This window comes from Saccoglossus kowalevskii, chromosome 21, assembly GCF_978046115.1.
Source record: "Saccoglossus kowalevskii chromosome 21, keSacKowa6.1, whole genome shotgun sequence".
NCBI classification, from domain to species: domain Eukaryota; kingdom Metazoa; phylum Hemichordata; class Enteropneusta; family Harrimaniidae; genus Saccoglossus; species Saccoglossus kowalevskii.
Window position 1 is genome coordinate 5,310,342 of NC_140661.1, and position 22,184 is coordinate 5,332,525.

A 22,184-nucleotide genomic window follows, 5' to 3' on the forward strand; every position below is an offset into this window, starting at 1 on the left:
ACAACTGGTGTTTTATTTGCATTCTGATTGGCTACTTACAAGTAAACAACTGGTGTTTTATTTGTATTCTGATTGGCTACTTACAAGTAAACAACTGGTGTTTTAGTTGCATTCTGATTGGCTACTTACAAGTAAACAATTGGTGTTTTATTTGCATTCTGATTGGCTACTTACAAGTAAACAACTGGTGTTTTATGTGCATTCTGATTGGCTACTTACAAGTAAACAACTGGTGTTTTATTTGCATTCTGATTGGCTACTTACAAGTAAACAACTGGTGTTTTATTTGCATTCTGATTGGCTACTTACAAGTAAACAACTGGTGTTTTATTTGTATTCTGATTGGCTACTTACAAGTAAACAACTGGTGTTTCATCGACTTCAAATCTTTCAGCTAAAAATGGTTCTTGGATTACATCAACGGTTGCAACATTCACTTTGTTCTTTAAACTGCAGGCAAAAATAAAAATACGTTAAGCGGGTGATAGCTAACCGCAAAATTGCCGTGTCCATGGAAACAATTGCCATGAAAAAAATACTTTAAAATAAACAGACAAACAAAAACTCTCGGAAGGAACTGGTGGTGAAATGGTGGTTAAATCTGATATCTGGGAAATGTCATTTAATTTGGGGGTATTTTGTATTGTGTGTTATGTGTCAAAATTGCAATAAGAAAACTACACAAAACACTGACAACAAATGAGTGAACATACAACATTGTACATGCAATAAAATGAAAGGAAACGTATTGTACAAAGTGGAAATGTACGTAATAATGTGAATTAAACTTTCACATTAAGAAACTTTAGATTTTGGAAGATCGAAGGAGGAAAGTCAGCACCACTTACGAATAATTTAATACATGTTTCCATGCATAAATTTTAATAATCAATGACTTTTTAATTGTCTCGAACAGAAGTACAATAATTCCTATGTGCATACTGCATATTATTACTAGTATACAGCTTTTTTCTTCTTGTAGTAATAATTTAATGAGGGATTATAGCTCAAAATGGCAACCAAAAATGTTTTGCACTGTGAGATGATTGCGTTCAGGAACATGATTCTATTTTGGTCGCATATTGTAGTGCTTCTGTGTCCAAAGTAAACAAGTGTTCAAATGTGATGTCATTAACCTTGAATGTTCTATTGTTTGTTGCATATTATGTTAAGCAGAATTTGATTACTAATAGTATTACAATGGAAAACAAATAAACAATTATTCCATAATTCCATGGTGCAATCCCAGTGATTGAGAAGCAGCACTTGAACTTGGAAGAAAAGGCACATTTTTTCCTTTTATTTTAAATTACCAAATAAGTAGCTAAGGCTGTGTGGGTGAAAGGCGACATTAAGAGACAATGTAACTTGTATACTGGTACAAATACCAGTAATACTTATAATGTATTTATAGCAATCAAACAATTAGTTCACAGAAAGGTTAGACATGGACAGTAATCTTAATGACATGTAGAACACAGCATGCTGCCATGTGAAGAACATCTAATAATAAATCCATTTGATGACATCACTGTGCTAACAACATAATATGTTGTTACAAGGTAGCAAACACACTATATCCTTTATTTAAACAACATGATTGAGTAAAGTATAAATTGTGCAAAAAAAAATTATTAATTTAGGCACAGTATTCACATCCAAGAGGTGTGTACCTATGTTGAAATAGGCATATTGCGAGTGGTTAGTTCGAGTAATAATCAGAAATAGAACTAGATCTAGGAGTAAAACGGCACTAGATCCAGGGCCACTCACACTGTGTACATTTTAGCACTAGATCTAAGTACTATTTTACACCTAGATACATGTATAACACTATTTCGGTGAAGTGCTACTCGTAGTATGCCCATGTCAACACATACACGTGTACATGTATTCAACCGGCCTAGTACCTATATTTCTGTCAAGTTGGAAGATTTCTGAAATAATGATATTTTGTATGTAGGTGCAAATTGGAGGAACGTGTGAGAAATTAAATCTAGTTTTCATCATTTCACATGTATCTACAAGACTACTTTATTTTGATGAATCAATGTATGCAAAGTGCTGCCATCTTTAAAACTCCCATGATGCATCATACCAAGTAGATGTAACTGGCAGAGAGCCGTTTTTCAAAAACAAATGAAATATGAGCCAGTACAGCATCTAGGCCGCTTTATTGTAATTTTCCTACTGTATAATGTAACGTTGCATTTGTTGATTATGTTACCAATCATTTTTTTAAATAGAAAACGTTCTAAGTATGTGTCTGCTGAATAAAGAGTGACAGTTATTCATAGTTTTAGGTATTTTGAAATTACGATATAAAAGGTCAAACTAAACTGAATGCTATCACAATAACAAATATTCTGTTTTTGAGAATAAATAGATTATACATTATTATTTTTATTAAACACAGAGATATATACATACAACAGCTGTGTTAGTATTACATGTACATGCATTATGTCTGTTTCATTCATTCGCATAAATCACTAACAAAGGTTTACAAGCCAATGTTACTTGTGTGATTGCATCACTGTAATAACAACTCTGGTGTTTTTCAGATTATTTTTACCCAAATACTGGTAATAATTCTTTTTAAACCAAAACTCTGTCTGAACTCAAAAAAAGGGACGAGCACACACTTTTTAGGCAAGGCAGATAGAAAGAAAAAACTTGTTGTCCAACATTGCTCGATAAAAACAATTCAAATTGTGCATTGTCTCTTTGGGTAATAAAAAGTTGGTAAACACCATCAACTTTAGAAAATTGTCAAAAATAGAACCTTGCAATGATAGCTATAAAACTGTTTGACCTGCTACTTAATAACACTAGAATGATGGTTCTGAACTCTTCTATAAATGACAAGATAGACACTGACATTTAATATAATATTCCTGAGAAATAATTCCACAACGAAAATAGAGTACCGTAAAATCTGTATTAGAAGCCGCATCCCTAATAGAAGTCGCACCCATTCTTTTGGGCTAATCTGCACTGGCTCGGAAGGTTGTAAATGATTAGCTAGTTTGAATTTGCATAACAATACTGACAATGAACGTGCATTCAACGCCACATGTTTTTTTGTTTTTTTAGCCAATCAGAATTCATCTTCCGAGCCAGTGCAGATCAGCCGATTCTTTTTGAATAATTGAGAATCTAAAATTCACCATTTCTCATATGTGTAGATGCTCTAATAGAAGCCGCATTCCCTCTGTTGCATTGTACCATTTTAATAGAAGCCGCGGCTTCTAATACAGATTTTACAGTATTAAAATTAACCCTTTGAGCACCATCAATTTTCCAACATTGTATTTCCAATAATATATTTTATCATTTTGTACCAAATTGACATAATTTTCAATTAGTACAGGGTCTAGATCAATATTTTAAAAAAAAATCTTGAAAATATAACATTTTATTTTGTGACTGGTAACGAATATTGACTTTGGCCACTCTAAATGCTAAGATGTACCATGTTTTCATTATTACATTTTTTCATTACTGTCTGCCTAATAAACAGTCACTCCAAAAATGCAATATTAATTTCAGTATTATTAATATGAATATTAATACATTTAGCAGTATTAATATTAATGATGTGAATATTCAGAGAATTAATACATGTAGTTTATTTAAAGGTATATTAAAGGTCTTCACTAAATGTCAGGAAATTGCAGTCACTGCTATTTTTAAGAGAAATCAACATTTTGTTAGATTGTTTGTTGTTTACTTACACTTCCGCAGCTGCTTCTAATGTTGGAATTAACATCAAACTTTCTTCCTGATTGTGATCAAGACTAAAGAAAAAAGAAAAAAATGAGAACATTTCATAATTTGACAATTTATGGGCATACAAAAGTTGCTTCCTGACTAAAGTTGAACTATGAAGGATTCATAAAGATATATTGTAGTCATGTGACTTATGTGCAAACATCAATGGGTAGATGAGATTTTAATATTCAAACTAAATTTATTTTTCAAAGATTTTTAGTGGGTTTGAATGTTGCTGATCGTTTTAGCTTTCTGTTTGATAGTTTGTTCAAATTTCATTTGCTATCACCTTTAAATATTGTTCTGACTTGCATTAGTTGGTTTTCATCCTCTAACTGTACTAAAAGTAAAGAGCTAAGTAAATCATGCAATGTATTGTTTCCTTCACAAAGCAATGCATTTAAAACCTAATCAATATTCCTGCAACATCAAATCTGCTAAATTTAAACTAAATTTTCCTATCTATAGTGTATATGCTGAAGTCAAGGCACCGTGTTTTCTCTATTAGAAGCGCATCTCCACTAGAAGCAGATATAAACTAGAAATAACATTCATTGTATGCTAGATCTAATCATCATCATTGAAATGTGTTTTATATTGTCCACAGACACACTGCTGTCATTAAGGTGCATGCACTACTAATAGAGCAAATACGGTATATTGTATTTTATTATTGAATCATACTTACAAAAGGACAAGCCAGTCTCCTGTAGTAGCACCAGTAGCAGCCTGGGTAAGATGTTCAAATGAATCATCAGTCAGACTTTTAGTGAAAGCAGATTGGCTGTTTTGTACAAAGTTCACAATATGGTCTGCTTTCATCTCATCTGAATAAAAACAAAATATGATTTGATTAGTTTTGTCATTATCATTGAGACCAGAATATTTTTGTTATTTTGAAAAAACAAATAAACTAACAGTTTTAAACCATTGAAAAACAAAGACAAGTTGATTGCTGTGGTAGCAGGGGTGGGACGGGACAGGTAAACAGGGCCATTTGACGCACACGCAGGTGACGACTCCCTCGCTTTAAGTTTAATATGCTTATGATGTGCATGTGCGGGCGCTGTTTATATTTCTCTACTTCAAGTGAATACACAGAACCATGGTTAATATTGTTAGTAAACCATCAACTTTATCTCAATAATCCAGTTATGGGAATATTAAAGTAGAATTCATTCACAGAAAAGACTAAATAAATCAGAATAAAAATAAACCTCAAAGCAACATTAAAACTAGGGTTTAGGTAGCATCAATATAAGAACAGTAATTATTTGAAAAAAAAAAAAACATTTATATCCTCCCTCTTGCTGCATGTCTGTACAAAGGCACCACCATCTTGGTGATTCATAACTGTATCCAGAATTATAGCCAGATAACTGAAAGCTGTCTGTCTAAAAACTTGATCAAAATAAAAAATACTGATAGCAATTTCTAGGCTGTAGGCATATATTTGTACATGTACTCTATTTTTTACCTTGCCCATACCATCAAAGATGGAAGGGAAAGGTATATTAAGGGAAAAATTTTGTCCGGCGTTGTCGTCGTCGTTGTTGTTGTTGTCGTCGTCGTTAATAATTGTTATTGTGTGCATAATAACTTTACTAATTCTATTCCAAACTTTATCAAACTTGGTCACCTTATTCATCAGTATAAAGTCTTCCCTGAGTTTGAACAACAGATGTCCTGTATGAAAATATCATGCAAAAATAGAGAAAATCTGATAAAATATTTTGACCGTTTCTACTTGACTGATCACTGGTGATACGCATCAAAGGTCACTGATCTCAGTGGAAATATGCATTGTTGTATGTGTTCAATGAAGCAAATGATTTATCTTGTAATAATATCCTTGGTAATGTATCTCAGAATCCCATACTGGGTTTCAAAACCAACTCATGGAGAGATTGCACAGTCTGATACACATTTGCAAACCTACCAATAAAATCTTTACAGAAAACAAGATGTCAGAAAATCAATATAAGCACTCCTATGAACTGGGTGCCTAACTTTGATCAAGATCTGAAGCTAATAGAAAATCTATTTAGTTCAAAGTTATCAAATCAAAAACAATACATAAAAAATACATTAAAAGCAAAACATTTCATCCACATTTTAAAAAGAAAATTATTCTAAAATATATGTATTCTGTATTTGACAAACAGTTCATTCGACAAATGAAAACTCACAGGAATATGTTTCAGCTATTAGAACAGAATGATAGAGTTTTTATAATACTAGTTTAAAAACGCACTTCAAAGATTGCAGTGTTTGAAGATGTAGATTCTCAGGAGGCAACAGTACTGTTGACTTCTCCCTCCACTGGACACCAACTAACTATTTAAGTTGATTTACATACAAAGCAGAGCTTGCAACATGATAGCTATTCATAAAGGGTGTTTTTTTTTTTACTTCATATAATACAGTAGTCACACAATGAGGCAGTTCATATTTGTCTCAGTGAATCATTAATTTTTGACAGACACCTGTACAAAATACTTATACTAAAGCCAGCTAAAATTTTCTGTTATCTTGCATGTTTTATGAATCTATTCACATCTAAATGCAGCACTTTTTTTTTTCAATGAGACATTTGTTTTTATACTAAAATATCTGAATTACTTTGAAGAAAGCTGGAAATTATGTCCCTTAAAATAATTAAACAAATAAGGCACCAATGTTTTTGTAAGATATTTACATCTTTTAATGACATTCGGTAGACTGATTCCCCACTGTTGGTTCAACCCCAAAACTTGTTTGTATTCAAAATTAATTATGACAATGCATATTTATATTGAAACAAACTATGATAAAGGAAATGATATTATATAACAAAGGGCAAGGTCACCAGAGTTCAACTATGTTTGTTGATTATTTATGTTCATTTTGTAATTTACAATGAAAAGGTTTGTAAAAAATGTGCTTGTCAAATGAAATATTTGCACCTGTCTAAAATAGCAGGTTGACAGGTTTATATCTATATTATATACTCATCACTTCCTTCACTGCATATCAAATCCATATTCCATACATTATTACTTTCTGAAATATTATCATCACAAGAAAAATGAGTATAAATTCTCATAAATATTAGGATATTGAAGACAACTGCCTTATTAAACGTTGTATTTCCGTGATGCCCATATTCCATACTTTCTGAAATATTATCATCACAAGAAAAATGAGTATAAATTCTCATAAATATTAGGATATTGAAGACAACTGCCTTATTGTTATTAAACGTTGTATTTCCGTGATGCCCATATTCCATACTTTCTGAAATATTATCATCACAAGAAAAATGAGTATAAATTCTCATAAATATTAGGATATTGAAGACAACTGCCTTATTGTTATTAAACGTTGTATTTCCGTGATGTCCAGAACAGGAAGCCATTTAATTTCCCTCTATAGAGCAGTGCTTGCTATAATTTTTGCATATCTCTTTGTAATTTCAAAATTGTATAAATATTTTGTGGATAATTAATTTATTATCATCCCAGTACAAATAATTTGATGACAAAATTAAGAAAATATTAATCATTATTCACTCTAAATTAAATATTAAATGGCCGTAGAATATAGTGAAAGTTTACTGACACTGCAGTCATCATTAAAGTAGTCGGCTACAAATAATCAGATTTACTTGAATTTTTACAATATGGTTTTATTTTATGCTGTTGTTCATAAAACCCAGATATAAACATATGGTTACTATACTACTATTACTAAAGGTCAAACATCCATAAAAAGAGAGAGGTCTACATGTAGTACCTATATATATATAATATCAAAGCAATTGGACTTGCTGTTTTCAACAAGAAGTCAAAAACGGCACTTTTTAGCAAAAATGACAAAAATATTCACTAAAATTAGAGAATTAAAGATAACATCACAAAATGAACAAATCTGAGAGAGGTCCACATGTAGTGCCTAAAATCAATTGGACTTGCGTTGTTTTTTTTCAAGAGAGGTCGAAAATATCACGGACGCCGACAGACAATCACTCATATGATAAACAAAGCTTTTCATTATTATTTTAATTGGAGTGTATCACCAATAATACAAATATGGTACCATGTCCGTTATTACTATTCTTGTATTACATACAGCTGGTAAGAAAAGTTAGAAGGAGTGTGATGTAATGCCATGCACCATTGTAAGCCATATGTCTTAGCAATGATATCAATAGATACAGCATCAATTAACGAGCAAATAGAATAGAATAGAATAGAATAGAATAGAATAGAATAGAATAGAATAGAATAGAATAGAATAGAATAGAATAGAATAGAATAGAATAGAACAAACACTAGATTACAACACTATACATGTACTTACCTGTAAAAAGAATAGGTGTCTTTTCTCTAAAATAGAGAATGGATGGAGTTGTTGAAACACCATGTCGTATATGAACATCCTTGTCTTTCACAAGCACAAACTCAACATCTTTATCATCAACTAGTTTGGATGCTGCTTTGAGGAATTCAGGCCCAAACGTTGCACATTTGGGACAGTTATCCTGAACTGAAAGAAGAGGTAAAATATTGTCAGAACTTGGTCAGGAGTAATAAATTTAAACCTTCAACTTTGAATTGTGACTTCAGGTAAATTTTTTAAGAGTTTTAAAGAAGAAAAACTTCCATAAAGTTAATTTGTTTTGTTTGGTTGAAATCTTTGTGATTCCAATATTTCTTGTTTACACTGATAACTTATACATGTGTACACAGTCTATCTCTCAACAGTTAGTATAAGATGTACATGTAATGTATGATGTTTGTGTATACTGTCAAATACTTTATTTTCACTTGGATTTTATTTTCTCTATTTTCGCTGAAGGGTTGATTCAGTGAAAATAATATCCAACGAATATACGTTCTTTTCATATATTTTACTTTTAACTTGTCAAAAATGAGTGAAAATAAATTCCATACAAAACACTCAAAAAGTCTTTACAGCGAAAATTTATTCCAGCTTAAATTAAGTATTTTACAGTAGTATGGAACCTAAGTGTGTTGCAGATTTAATCCAATGTACAGTACAGTTTGAGAGTAACTTAACTTCCAAGCTGGCTTTTCATAAAAACTTGTATAGTATCATTTTCATCAATAATACTCAATTTACTCTTTGTAGTATTTGCCTGTATTACATGTATGAGACATATTTAGACAGATTAGTTAACTACTCTTCACAATTTTGATACATGTATATACTGTAAAATCTTTACTAGAAACTGCATCCTTAATAGAAGTCGCACCCTTTTTTTCGAACAATTGAGAACCAAAAATTCATCATTTCTCATATGTGTAGATGCTATAATAGAAGCCGCATCCCCTCTATTGTATTGTACCATTTCAATAATAGAAGCCGCATCCCCTCTGTTGTATTGTACCATTTCAATAGAAGCCATGGCTTTACAGTAGTAATTTTAAAAGCAAGCTAAGCTAGATTTACACAGAATGCTTGCTAAATGTTTAGTTATGTCCAAAGTATACTATGTTAATATAATACACTTGAATCCCAATAATTAGTTCATAATTAGATATGCAGCTAATTAATATGCAAGTCATGGTACAAAATCTGATCTTGTATAGCATCTATTCATGAACCGATTTTAAATTGCATGTACAGGGTCAATAGAATTGCATGTCAGTCAACCATAGTTTGTACACTGATGGAGAAAACAAGAAACCTTTTTATCTGTTTTTATTTTTAAATTTAATTTAATTTAATTTAGCTCTAAAGAATTATTTTTTGATAAGAAAAAGTCACCAATTATCCCATGTCATTTATTCCCATGTAAAGATTGAATATTTGGATATTTTGATTTCTGTGAAAGTAACAGTTTGTATTGTTGCAATCTGAAAGAAATTGTACTTTAATTTCTATATTAAGAGAAAAATCAAGGTATCTAAGCCATCATAGCCCTCCTTGTACAAAATATATCCCTCTAACCACTGCATTATGGATGTATTAAAGTAGATCTTCTATGTCAAATTGTTTTAGAAAAAATGATTTCCATGTAAAACATACATGTTAATATTATTAACGACCAAATTTTTTTATTTTTAAAAAAATGTTAAGCACGAATACCTCACATTTTGAATACGGTTTATGGTTCATTATACTATGGTCATTATTTCCAGCCAATTCCCAGAATAGTATTCCCATGGTAACATCAATAAAATTCTGAATTTGACATGTATGACCCACATGGGAGTACAATGATGGTTATCTTAGTGTTTATTTCCATGATTAGTGAAATCTAGAGAAAACATGTATACACAATATATAACTAAAAGCAAACTTTTGTCATGATCCACAAAATTCATTTTTTTTAATTCTTTTATATTGGTTCCAAAATTTGTATTAACACCTATAGCCAATAGAGAATGAACTCCATTTGTTCCAAAATATCAAAAAAAAAATTGAAAAATATATAAAAATAAGCAAATTTGAGAGTTAAAAGTTGAAAAACTTTTTTATTGATATGATAAAATAACAGTTGTTTTAAATCACTGTAGATTGAAATGAATTTTGAACAAAGTGACTGTCAACATTTGATCATGCTGCAAATCATTTAACCCTAATCCTACCAGCCCAATGTACTTTTACATTGACGTGACCAGTTAAGGTAGCAAGAAGGTTTTGTGATGTTTTTAAATAAAACATTCTCTGTCTGTTGTCTCGTTCAGAACAGTAATTTAGGTTATATATATCAAAAGACTAAGTATAGAGGTACAAGTTCGCACAAACTGGACAGACATTGTTTACATAATTATCACGTGACATCAAAAATGGCGAACCTTGTAAAAATGACTAAGTCCGCGATTGTGAGAGCACACTGCGGAATTTCCTGGTGAAATTTAAGTTATGCATTGTCCATAATCAAGTCCATTGAAATGCGTCTCCGATAATCAAAAGACCTATTATTCCGATTTCTATGCAGGTTTGTTTTTTTGTCCCCAAATTATTTCATACTTGACACCTTTAACAGACTATTATTCTGTGACAAAGCATTTTAAAACCCAGACATATTTCGCACCATTATTATCTTTTGAACGATAACTGCGAGTTTAAATGTCCTAGTCCGAACGCACTTGATTTGGCAGCGGTCCCAATGAGTCGTACTCGATCAAAACTTCAACTCGAGAAAAACGCGAAAAACAGTTTTGGTTAATAAAACACTGTAGATTTGCTGCATTATTATAAATATACACTAAAAATGGCCAAACATATTAACCACTGATATCATAGAACTCATAAAGAGTGTCAGATAATGAATAATTTCAAGCTCGAGCGTGAAAAATGAAGAAAACTGCTAGCATTTGAGTCCGTACTCCAGGAACGTTTGGATTTTCCATTGTTATGCAAATGATCAACGAGGGATAATCCTCTGACAAACATTACTGTCCCACTGTAAACGCTGACAGTTTACAAACAAGCTAATCCTCAAGTGTCTCTGATAAGACATCTAATAAAACGGTTTTCATGGTGAAACAAAATGGCCGATGTTTGAAAAAAAATTGCTGTGTCAGAGTGCGACACTGAGTGGCAGATTTTTCTTTGCCTCGTTTGTCAACGCTTTCTTTCTTTTCTTCGCCATTGTGTTAGAAAAAAATGTATTAGTAAAATAGAATATTGACTTTGAAAATAAAACGATTTAAAAGAAAGTTGTGCAAAGTTACAGTACTCCTTTCGCACAACCTCCCGCCCGCTTCCGCTTTCCAATCACCTTTTTCTCTCGCTTTTGCGACCGCTTGTTGAATTCAACCGGACAATTTCCGCTTTATTTTTGACCGCACAAACCCCAAAATATCACTGCCCACCTGCTCGCTCGCGCGCATTTAAAATTCGGACTAACGGCATAATTTCCGAGGTTCACATTGTCTTATAATTGTTTTATATAGATGTTGAACAGCTGACAACAGTTCAAATACTTTTTGTTTTAACTATATATAATTATATGCACGCAACCTGACCCTTTGACCTCGATTTGGCTTGGACTGAATATTTTATTTTAAACAATATTCTGACGTGAAATACAAAATGTATTTCAACACAAGTACGACATGGTTGTCCGGGGATTCTTTCCTGATTGTTGAGTCTTCGCAATGTGTTTTGTATAATTATTGTTGTTTTCCCCCGATGCTGAAGGACCGTAAAGCTAAATGGCAGTTACATGCATGGGCTGAGTGAAAGAAAATATTCCTAAGCCTAAAATAAAACCTAATATTACACCTCTTTGTGTATTTGTTAATTTTACATAATTATGTTTGTCATGACAGTATGTTTGTAAATATCTAGAAAAATCTCGTCTTTCGTTGATAATTTCGATTGTTTGTTTGGAATGTCGATCCCTGTTGGTTTCTCCATACTGAGTTTAAGAAGGGCGTCGATCAACACCGTGACAATCAGCCGAGAGAAAACAAACATTGACCGTAATTCATGGGGATCATGTCCGTAATTTGTGGGCTGAAACCCCAAATAATTAATCAAGTATTATTATTTTAATATATATTTTATTTTACATCGCAAAACTAAACCATGCCCAAAACAGAGCTAGAGTTGTTCGCGGTGAAACAACCGCATTGAAGACAATGCAACTAGCCATTTCTTACCTTGAAATAAAAAAAATAAAAATTCGAAGAGCATCGGGGAAAATATTACCGGTAATAATCATCCTTATCAATCGCTTGCTTTATTTTATTCGAATCCATTTGTTGGCAACTTCCGCGCTAAAAAGAATTGAAAATGTGGGTGTGGTTATTTTGCAAAGTCCTGTTGATAATACGGACAAATATGGTTCTGTGACCCAGGTCATGCTCCTATCAGGTGACTCTCAGCCAATCAATGATGTTGTAACAAAGCATATTTGACGCTAATTGAAGGGTCTTCGTACAATCCAATCGCCGGCGTCGATTCACATAGTTTTTTGTGCTGTGACAGGCTTCAAAATTATTCGCTGAAAAACATATATTTTGACAAACTGATGGAATTTGACCTTAGTTCAAAAAGAAAATACTAGGCTAAGATACATTAAAGTTCACGCAAATCAGTTTTCTCTGCAAGTTGTGAAATAAAGTAAACCAGATAGGGTCGATGATTTTCAGCCTTGAAGGACTTCCGTGTGAATCCTGAGTTTTGAATTGTTCATCGTCTGGCCACCAAATAGTTATGGCTATAACTAAATTTGACACGTTTTTCTTTTAAGCTCAATAAATTATTCATACATGTCAAGCTCTGTTCAATTTTTTCATGGCATGTGGTCGTTTTTAGTCGAAAATATTTTTTGTGGGAACACTTTTGCGGTACGTATACGGTATAGACCGAGCTCATTCAATGATCGAGACTTAATTTTAAAAATTGAATGTCAAATTTTACCAGACGTGGACCGATGTGGATTCGATATAGTTATTTTTGGAATTAATCACTAACATTTCCTCGTTTCTCTGCTCTGTCAAAAGGAGTTACCTAGGCTTTTTACACGTAACTGTCTCATTAAAATAAAAAAAAATATTACATCTAGAACAAGCACCAAAAACACGTAACAAGAGGTCCCAGTTCAGTTGCTTTCACGATACAAGTGTAATACAATTATTAGATTTGAAGTGTCGTTCAGAATTTAATAATAGTTAATACTAGTTGTATGTTCACACTTTACTATCAAAACCACCATTTCGACCACCAATGTGCCAGTTTTCAGTGATTGGGCGAGCGGTCAATGTTTTCAATGAGCGAGCGAGCGAAAAAAAAACGTGATTAAAATGCAGTCGGTTTCCGGTCGGACAAGACCGCGTGGTCGGAAATTAAGCGATAAGCGTTCGATGTAAAAGCAGAAGGTTGGGCGAAATGAGTACTGTATGACCATGTTTCTCCGACGAAGTCTCGACTGACAATAATGCTGACAATGGACGTTAGATAAACACGCATTGTTTGCAACTGGAAGCTTATCACCCGTTATATCAGAATCGTCAACAACAGAGTATACAGATAAGATGTTATCATTTAAACCCTTTCAAAGATAAACATTATGCAAATATCCACGAAACGCCAGTTGTAGTCTTTTCTGCTAATGTTTTAAAACACTGATTTGAGCAACGTTATTTCGCAATTTCGATCTTTTGTAAACCTGGGATGATGTATCAAGGTCTAAAGTTACCGTTTTATCAATTTTTGAAAAATCAAGAAAAAGGTGAAAATTTCCCTCCTCGCTACCTTAAAAGTTGAATTTAAATGTTTACTATCGGTACATATGTCCAGCAATTCAAACCATAAATATTACACATACATGTTGTAATAGTCCCAAGGTATATTTCTAATCACAGAGTACAACTTCATTGTATACAATATTCAACATTTAACAAATAACAACAATTTTGCTAAAATGCAAATTAACTAATTAATATGCAAGAATTAGGCAGAGGGTTCTCTTTCTAAATATCTCCGTCAGTGGCAGAATCGCTGATTAATGCCTATAGTTCAAAATAGTCATTTTGACTGACCAGAGTCTATGGTGGGTAATTGAGCGTAGTGAATTTGCATTATCTTATTCAATACATGCAAGTACAGGTACTAGGTTGCTCACAACATCCTGGAGTTTGTCTCAAAGCAGGTGATTACTCCAATTCCAGACACAGAAGAGCTTTATTATTACTTTCAAAATCCATACTATTTTTGAGAGATTTTATTAGCAAAGCTCCCCTAATCATTCATGTTTCTGCGTTCAGGAAAGCCATTTTTACCCCCCAGCCTATTCAGGGCAAGGCCTAAACCAGGAAGGTCACTCTTATGAGAGAAAACTCTTGCAGCAATCACTGATGTCTGCTAACGTCAAACTAAGATAACATAGTGTGTGGTTATGTAATAATATATGACCAATCACTAATGTTATAACAAACATTTGTACAGGTATTACATTACAGGAATACAAACAAAGTGTGTTCAGACTATAAATCCAAGACGGTATCAAAGTGAATCTTGTGTCAACACACACTAATACAATTGTAAAACTGTATTCTGATATCATCCCTATCATATATTGTATTATTTTTAGCAATAGTTAAACTTTCAACAGCTGTTTTTTTCAATATTGGAAATATCCAAGTGATAAATATATAATTCCCGATATTTTCTCTCTATAATAGAGTGACGTCAGCACACACATACATTTATGTATACTGTCTAAGTAGCATCAATCAATACTAAAACTCTGATGCTCAGCACTCTGTTGGCATGGGAGAAAATATTATGGGATAATATATAAATACACTATACAGTACTAGATGGGTGTCCTACACATCCATTATAGAACATCCCATATAGTACACTATACAGGACTAGATGGGTGTCCTACACATACATTATAGAACATCCCATAGTACACTATACAGGACTACATGTAGATGGGTGTCCTACACATACATTATAGAACATCCCATAGTACACTATACAGGACTAGATGGGTGTCCAACATATCCCTTATAGAACATCCCATAGTACACTATACAGGACTAGATGGGTGTCCTACACATACATTATAGAACATCCCATAGTACACTATACAGGACTAGATGGGTGTCCAACATATCCCTTATAGAACATCCCATAGTACACTATACAGGACTAGATGGGTGTCCTACACATACATTATAGAACATACCATAGTACACTATACAGGACTAGATGGGTGTACAACATATCCCTTATAGAACATCACATAGTACACTATACAGGACTAGATGGGTGTCCTACACATACATTATAGAACATCCCATAGTACACTATACAGGACTAGATGGGTGTCCTACACATCCATTATAGAACATCCCATAGTACACTATACAGGACTAGATGGGTGTCCAACATATCCCTTATAGAACATCCCATAGTACACTATACAGGACTAGATGGGTGTCTTACACATACATTATAGAACATCCCATAGTACACTATACAGGACTAGATGGGTGTCCTACACATACATTATAGAACATCCCATAGTACACTATACAGGACTATAGGTGTCCTACACATCCATTATGGAACATCCCACAGGAGTATACTATACAGGACTACAAAAAATGTAAATGGGTGTCCTACACATCCATGATAGAACATCCCATAGGAGTACATTATACAGGACTAGATGGGTGTCCTACACATACATTATAGAACATCCCATAGGAGTACATTATACAGGATTACAAATTGGCATTCCACATATTAATTATAGAATATTCTATAGGCTACACTATACAAGTCTACAGGTGGGTGTACGAAAAATCCGTTATAGAACATCCCATATAATACACTACACAGGAATATAGGTGTCCAACACATTCATTATAGGTGGGTGTCATAGAACATCCCATAGTATACACTATACATTAACCATAGATAACATGACAATATTTTGGATACACTATGCAATGTTGTTACAACACATACTGTAAAATCTGTATTAGAAAACGCAGCTTTTAGTAAAATGGCACAATGCAACAGAATGGCTGTGGCTTCTATTGTTTCAGGTCTCAATTGTTTGAAAAAATCGGGTGTGTCTTCTAATACAAATTTAATGGTACAGATAGAGATTATATTTCAAAACTGCTAGTGGCAGATAATGCTGTACATGTTATACCATAAATACACTCATTGAACACTTCTTATTAGTGTACTAGTACTGCTGTGTACATTACTATTACAGATACATCATCACATTCTGTACACTCAGATGTTATAAATGCATTGAAAGATGAATCAACAACTGCAATATGACCCCCTACGATCAATGACATGTGACGTCAATGGGACCAGCGAAAAAGAACTTGTTATTAAATATAGATTCAGGAATGGGACTGAAACAATAGTATTTATAGATTGCAACGATTTTATAGCCTTTTTTTTTTTAAATTATTTAGAGCAATGTTCAAAACAAAAATGGTTTTCATAATTTGAATTAGCTTTTGTATTTTGGCTTCACAATTGATGTAAACATATGCATTCCTGCACTCTCAATATTACTAATTTATATTTCTCATTTGTATAGCTAGAGTATTGACATAAAGTATAATTTATTGTTAATTAGGGAATAAACCGTCCTTGCAGTCAGGGATACAGCAAGGTATTGCATAATTCATGTCATATGCATAACACATAGGAGAGTGCATAAATAGTGTGAATTGGTATCTTGACTGATGCGACAGTTTATTCTTATTATAACAACTTCATAATTCTGAGACACAAAAATAACCCTAAAACACCAAAAACCATGTACAATGTGATACAGCATGCAACCATGATTAAATGAAATGGCCTTGGAACTAGCATACAGAAATTACGGATACATTGAGTGGTGTCATACATTTTCCCCCATATTTATTCATGTAGTTTCTGTTTTATTGGCAATGTACATTATGTAAATTCATCTCAATTAACATAATTTCAATTTTCATTGACCTTGGGAAACTTGCCCCAGATGACATCAAAAGCAATTAGACGTAACTAATTTACATACCATACATACCAATAATTAGGACAGACTATATAATGGTCAACATGACTACATAATCCAATTAAGTTTTTTTTATCAAAAACAATAATTTAAAAGTCCTATGTACATTATGAATTATCAATCATACAACTTACATGCAAATGAATTTGATATCTTAATTTGTGAAAGCATAGTGTTGAAGTTGAAGCAGTTCACGTTCAATTCAAATTTTGCATTAAAACATGTTACTGCATATATATGCAATGCATTATGGGAGAGAACTTTCCCATTTTATGTAACCGAAAATTATTATGTGGCGGGAAATATTTTAATAATGTTTAGATTCATATCAATAATATGACTTTTTCATCCTAGTCATCAAGCATAATTTCAAGTAAAACCAGTAAAAATATGCATTTTTTATGATATTTCAAAATTTTATTAAAAACAGTCTAGTTACCCCAATTTTTGTTTTAAATTTTGGTGTCACAATGGTATTAACACATGTTGTAATAATTAAAGCGCGGTGGTCGTCACGCAGTGCATGTTCAATTTCATGTAAATAAACAAAGTATTTTACACGCGTTGTATACATCGCTCTGAGTCCCATATCGAACAAGACGCGGCATGACGACTGTCGCCCTTTAAAGCATCTTTAATTTGGCCAACTCTTATTAATATGTAATAGTATACATGTTTAATAAGTTATTTCTTGCCTTGATGTTTTATTGCCGTGCTGTGTAATGGAGTAATGTGTAAAGCCAAATCAAATAGTGAATTAGTATTCATTGAAATTGAAAATTACTTCCATTAATGAATATCATTATGGGATGGATTAATTTCTGACAGATTGGTTTGTTAAATACTATATCATTACATGAAATTTATGCTTTGCTGATTCTCAGATCAATCACATGTTTGGATGCCATGCGTGGAATATACTTGAAACACGGACATGTATTGAGATGAATAATGACCTAAATATGGTGTCCCATAACTACAAAGTTCTTCAGATGCACAGTGAATTACAATGTAGTTGAATAGGCAAAAACATTAGTCATCCCACTGCAAAATTGTGTGGCAGTGAACATTTCACTGCAGTTCTTTTAAGACAGCGAGACACAGTGACAATCAAGCTTACCGGTAACTTAACTTAAGCTCGCTTTTAGGTTGCTTAAAGGTGTCTTAGTTTACTTAACCCTAAGTATTCTCTAATGAGTTAACGGAGGATAATACTACAGAGAATAAGTTGAAATTACTGATGACAATGATACTCACTTTAAAAATTGTTTGAATGAAAAGGCAAAGCCAGTTGATAGCCGACGTAGAAGTAAAGTCACTCCCAGACTGTCTGTATGTACAGTACTCCTCCGACTTAGCATCCATGCTCCACTGAGCACCCAGCCTCATACTTTTAGGGCATTTTTAAGGTCATGTTCAGCTAAGAGCCCATTCCTTCAAAAATGCATTTGATCATTGATAATAGTTTGTCGGTAAGCAAAGTTATACATGTATAATACAATGTGGATACTGACCACTGTAAATGCAATGTACTCTTGCCTAGTTTGTTAAAATAAAACCTCTCAAACTGTGACAAATGTCCACGACAGAAAAAAAAAACTAAAGTTAACATACATGTACATGTAATGTACTTAAATTTAGAATCACACATATCCTGCCAAAAAAATATGAGACAACATCTCAAACAAAAAATAAATAAATTTCAAATGTTTTGCTACATGATTTTTTTTGGAACCTATTTTAAAAATAAAATATTTTGGACCAAATAAGCATAATTTACTATTGGCTATAGATCATGATCAAAATTTTAGAAACAAAAATTTAAAAAAAATTGTGGATAGGTGACAAGAGCTCATTTTGGTGCTCAGAAGGTTAACCAGCTCAGAGGGTTAACCAGCTCCCTGCTTACACTTTGCCAGTTGTAAATTTCACTTATTAAGTATATGTGTAAGAAAGCATCCCAGGTTATGCCATGAGATCTGATTACATTCAAATTTATGAATAATTCATGAATTGAATAAATATTCAGCACACTATATGTATTATGCATGCATGTGTGGATATGAAAGGAAATAAAACATCCATCAAATCATGTGTACCATACACTTTACCTTTAACAGCTGCTTGTATACCTGACAGTTTATCATCACTTGAAAGTTAAAACTCACATTTGTCTTATATGCAATAATCATGTACCTGACCTTTGTACAGACTAGGTGGACAGCGTTATTCAGAGTTATTATACGAATGCAAAACACAAAACTAGATTTTTCAACTTATCCAATTTTTTTTTAATTTTTGTTTTTTGCTTTACAACATGCTGTTAGGACATGGCATAATTCATGGAATTATATTGATAATTTTAAATCACACAATTTGTTGGATCACTTTTGGTTTGATGTGCCCCATGCAACATATACAACACTGTTTGTTGTTCAAACAAAATTAAAATGTGCACTGTACAACATTTCAAAACTAAATTTTATAGATTTTTTGGGAAATCAATTAAACAAAACATTTTATCCAAAGAAAATTAATTAACATCACATCAATGTAAAATAATTTCATAGAATCTGTCTACCACATGACAATATGTATTCTCACTAGTTATCAAAATATTACAATCCATTAAACCTTGAATTTGATTAAAACTCTGTATATACTAAATTAAATTCAACTTTTGTGACCATTTACAAAATAGACCTTAAACATTTGTTTCATATTTGTTTCAGAATTTGGAAGCATATGGGATATTATGTTCATTTGGCCCAGACTCACCGAAAAAATTTATTGAACAATACCAGTACATACAAATGTGATATTTAAAGAGTCGTGTTGCTGTAAAACTCAAATTGCAAAACAATGGATTGCAATTACATACATGAATTAAAAGAACACCCCTTGATAATATAAAGAGCAAGTATTTGCAATTTACTCTTGAAAGTTAAATGATAAATTACAAATAAAAAATATATAAAAATGTTTTTAATAAATTTTTAATTTTAAATTGTCGTTTAGACAAGCGCTAACTACTCAGTTATTCATACTATATCAATTTAAAAAAAAACAAAAAAACTATTATTTACAAACCACAGAAGAATTGTAATTTCTTTATGGTTAGGATAAAGATTATTATCCTTATTATAACATGCACATAAGCAAATAATCCCAATAATGTTAAGAAAGCACCATGGAAACAATGAATTGTTGCATATGTACCATGGAGCTGAAAATAATTCTATTCTTAGCGCCATGCATATATATACTGTATAACAATACACTTCCCAACGTCCAGGCACCACAGCTGTTACAACTATTTAAAATTAATTCCAATTTATGCTGGGTGAAGGAATTATTTTTAGTAATGAAATATGTAGAAACGTATGCCATTTGAACACGGTAAAATTCCCAGGCCAGCGCACATTGAGTTATCCATCGAACATCGAAAACCAGGTACAAAACACATCTACGCAATATCAGATATTAATACCCCCCCCCCCCTCACCCACTCGTTTTGAAAGTTGTATTCCAAACACAAATTACCTTCCCCGGTAGCATAGTTGGTACATTAGCAATATAAAAATAATATTTAAGTAAATGGTAATCTTCATTAAACTAGACGCGGATCTTGGGGCTTCTCCCCGTCAGTAATTTAACATTCCCGACAGACCGTAGAAAACAAAAACTTCCCACGCGAACCGACAAACGTCGTTGTGCATACGAGACACGTTGATGATCGAAACAAGGGATCACTCAACGCCGGATTGCTGCCGTATGTGCCGGCGATTTCTATATACTTACCAAAATTTGCGACGACACGTTTCCCTTGGTTGACTAGCTCATCAAGCTCACTCTTGTTGAGAAGTTTTGGGGCATCACCTGCAACGAAGACAGCTAAAAACGCGATGGGAAGGAGCCCACGTAAAACTTTGAAATTCGCCGCCGCCATGTTATTAATATGTAATGCGCATGCCCTGTTCTCAACACTTCTGACCTCTGACCTCAACGTTTAACTTGCTCCACATGTTACTCCCTGGATGATGATTGTCATTCATTGTTCCCAGCTTTAAACTAAATTTTAATATTTACAGAAAAAATGTTTGTTATTTTTATCATTTGATGAAAATATACGTGTTGAATGCACCACACACGGTCTGAAGTGGGGGGGGGGGCAATCTTTAAAGGGCGGTAGTCGTGCGCCGCGCCCCGTTCGATGCGGGAATCATCAGCGACGTACACAACGCGTGTGAAATACATTGTTTGTTTACAATGAATTTCGAACACGCACTGCGCGACGACCATTGCCCTTTTATCTTGGAAAAGACATGAGTATTTGTTTTCAAAACACTAGAAAAAAAATCACAGCACTATCACGAAAAGAAACCAAGAAAAAAAAACTTGAATTACACCGACGACTAGTTTATATTTGTACCAATAGTTTATAAAGCTGTAAAAAAGAAGTTATCGAATTATTGAAATAAAAATAATATCATTATAGTCAATTTGAATATTGGACGGACATGTGTTCAACCAAATTGCAAAAATATTTGTCACAATCTAAAGCATGTTAGTAATACCCCGTGTAGAAGTCATTCGATGCAAAACAAACAAAGCATATGAGGTCGGATTATAATTGTCCGTTTCTTCCTTATTCTTTGTGATAAGGTATTTAATATTCAGAATAAAAAAATCTTAATTATAATTATAATTGTCGTACGCCATTTTCTGTCTGTTGGACCAGATACTGTTAGCACGCACGTAAAAATGACCATATATAAACGAAAGTAGTGAGGATTGAAGGCGACACAAATCAATTAGATATTTCTATCGAATACTTGAATATTTTCAGTCATTCATTGAAAATCAACTGTCACGTCTTCTAATTGGCCAATGAGTC

General features: G+C 32.8%; 1 protein-coding gene across 2 annotated transcripts in view; it reads right to left on the reverse strand.

Annotated features, from left to right (window-relative positions):
* The window catches only part of LOC102803488 (uncharacterized), a 50,682-nt gene extending 29,439 nt beyond the window's left edge, over positions 1–21,243 (reverse strand). For both annotated transcript variants that reach the window (XM_085495173.1, XM_085495175.1), the window contains exons 1-5: positions 21,089–21,243; positions 8,116–8,301; positions 4,463–4,601; positions 3,738–3,800; positions 355–450 (exon numbers count right to left, since the gene is read on the reverse strand). In XM_085495173.1, the coding sequence (XP_085351299.1) occupies positions 355–450; positions 3,738–3,800; positions 4,463–4,601; positions 8,116–8,301; positions 21,089–21,236 (632 nt within the window). In that variant the 5' untranslated portion in view covers positions 21,237–21,243. The remainder of the gene's footprint in view (positions 1–354; positions 451–3,737; positions 3,801–4,462; positions 4,602–8,115; positions 8,302–21,088) is intronic.
* Between the last annotated feature and the right edge of the window lie 941 nt (positions 21,244–22,184).